The sequence below is a fragment of the Pundamilia nyererei genome, unplaced genomic scaffold, assembly GCF_000239375.1.
Source record: "Pundamilia nyererei isolate P.nyererei 1_Seehausen unplaced genomic scaffold, PunNye1.0 scaffold00262, whole genome shotgun sequence".
Lineage (NCBI taxonomy): Eukaryota > Metazoa > Chordata > Actinopteri > Cichliformes > Cichlidae > Pundamilia > Pundamilia nyererei.
Window position 1 is genome coordinate 326,314 of NW_005187663.1, and position 1,931 is coordinate 328,244.

At 38.3% G+C, this 1,931-nt stretch overlaps 1 protein-coding gene across 1 annotated transcript in view; it reads right to left on the reverse strand.

Moving 5' to 3' along the window:
• Positions 1–1,931, reverse strand: part of syne3 (spectrin repeat containing, nuclear envelope family member 3) — a 42,299-nt gene that overhangs the window by 23,337 nt on the left and 17,031 nt on the right. The window contains exon 8 of the mRNA XM_013915169.1: positions 186–347. Coding sequence (XP_013770623.1) covers positions 186–347 — 162 coding nt within the window. The remainder of the gene's footprint in view (positions 1–185; positions 348–1,931) is intronic.

Here is a 1,931-nt window from a genome sequence, read left to right on the forward strand (position 1 = left end):
TATCTATCTATCTATCTATCTATCTATCAATTTATGACAGCATGTTTGCACTGAAGCACCGCAGCAATTTCCTAATGTTGTAAACCTGCTCAACCTTTGGCAATAAAACCCTTTCTGATTCTGATTCTATCTATCTATCTAATTGTTTTTAGCACATCCAGTGTAACTGGCAAACACACACAGACCTCAGCTTCATGCCGGCGCCCCTCTATGCTCCACTCTCCTGTTGGGCTGTGGAAGGACATCAGCTTCTGCTTCATGATCATCAGCCACTTCTCGATGTTTAGAAGGCTGTCATGGAACCTCTCATGTTCTGCAACAGTTTTGTCACTCTCATCTACCTTTGCCTGTATATAAAAGAAAAATACAAGTTAGACAAGCTTTGTCAGGAAAAAACAACTTAGAATCCATGCAGTGCAGGATTAAAAAAAAAGATAAAAAAAGAAAAGGTCAGGAAAGAAGAAACATGCATCATGGAAAGTAGCTTAGTAGTAGCTATGTAGAAGCTTAAAACTATTGCAGTGTAAGTAAGGGAGGATTCAGTGTCACCTGAAAGAAGTTTTGTTAAAAAGGAACATTTTAAGCATAATCTTAAAAGAAGACAGGGTGTCTGTCTTCTGAATCCAAACTGTGAACTGGTTCGACAGATGAGGGGCCTGAAAGCTGAACGCTCTACCACCCATTCTACTTTTAAATACTCCAGGAACAACAAGTACACCAGCAGTCTGATACTGAAATGCTCTACTGGGATACTATGAGGTCTTCAAGATAAGATGATAATTCTAGGACATATGCTCTCTCTTTCTAGTCTTTGTCTGTACTCACTGCAGCATTTTGGATCAAATGGAGGCTTTGTGGAGTTTTTAGGACATCCTAATAATACTGAATTACAATACTCCAGCCTAGAGGTAATAAATGCATGAACTAGTTTTGCAGGATCACTCTGAGACAGGATGTTTCTAATTTTAGAGATATTGTGCAAATGTAAGAAAGCAATCCTAAATATTTGTTTTATATACATTCAAAAACATATGTTAAAAAGTCCTCCTGCCCGGGCATGCGTTACCTGCATGGGAGGAGCATGATTCCCACAGGGGCCAATAGCCAGAGTCCATCCTTGATGCAACAATTGCAGGCAAGTTATGGATCTGAACGGAAGTGGACTAATGCTGGCAAGTGTGCATTCATAGAAACAGTAAGTCACATTGGGAACATATTTTATTTCAGTTGCATTTAATATACCCATGTGGACAGCTGTTATTATTAGCTGTGTGTCAGCAGCTATACTGTCGAAGCAAAGTAGGTAGTAGCCTGGCTTCACAGGCTACTCCTCATTTCTAAGTTGTTTTCAGTTGTTGTGGAGAGTTAATGTTCACAAAGATTTTCCTTGATGTAGTTTCTGTGCTAGCATACAAACCTGTTTTTGCTAAGAACCCCTGTGTAAGCATAACGGCATTTGAGTGAGCAATTGTGTCGAGGGTGGTGTCGAGTCACAAATGAGAGAATTAGCCTAAATTGACTATGATTCTGTGTTTATTCATCCTGTTATGTCGTTATGATAATCCTTTCGTGGTATCCGTTTCTGTCCATGCATAATTTGGTATGGTGTTCTCTGTAATACTGAATGTGAGAGATGCTGAACCAGTGAAAGAGATGTTTATGTTATTTCTTATTTGTATTAATTTCAGAACCACGTCATTGTAAATAAAGTTCTTCAACACTGTGACATTATTCCAGTCTAAGATTTTTAGGACAGAGTACAGTAACAGTTAATTGAGAAAGATCAATTGGAGAAAAAGAGTCTAAATAAATATCAGTGGTATGGAAAGTAGCTGTACTAGGGATGTTCCTAGCGACTGCATAACATTTAGGAAAATAATTTACTGGCACTGGGCATCAATTAAAAATTTAACAGTTAGATTAAACGACTA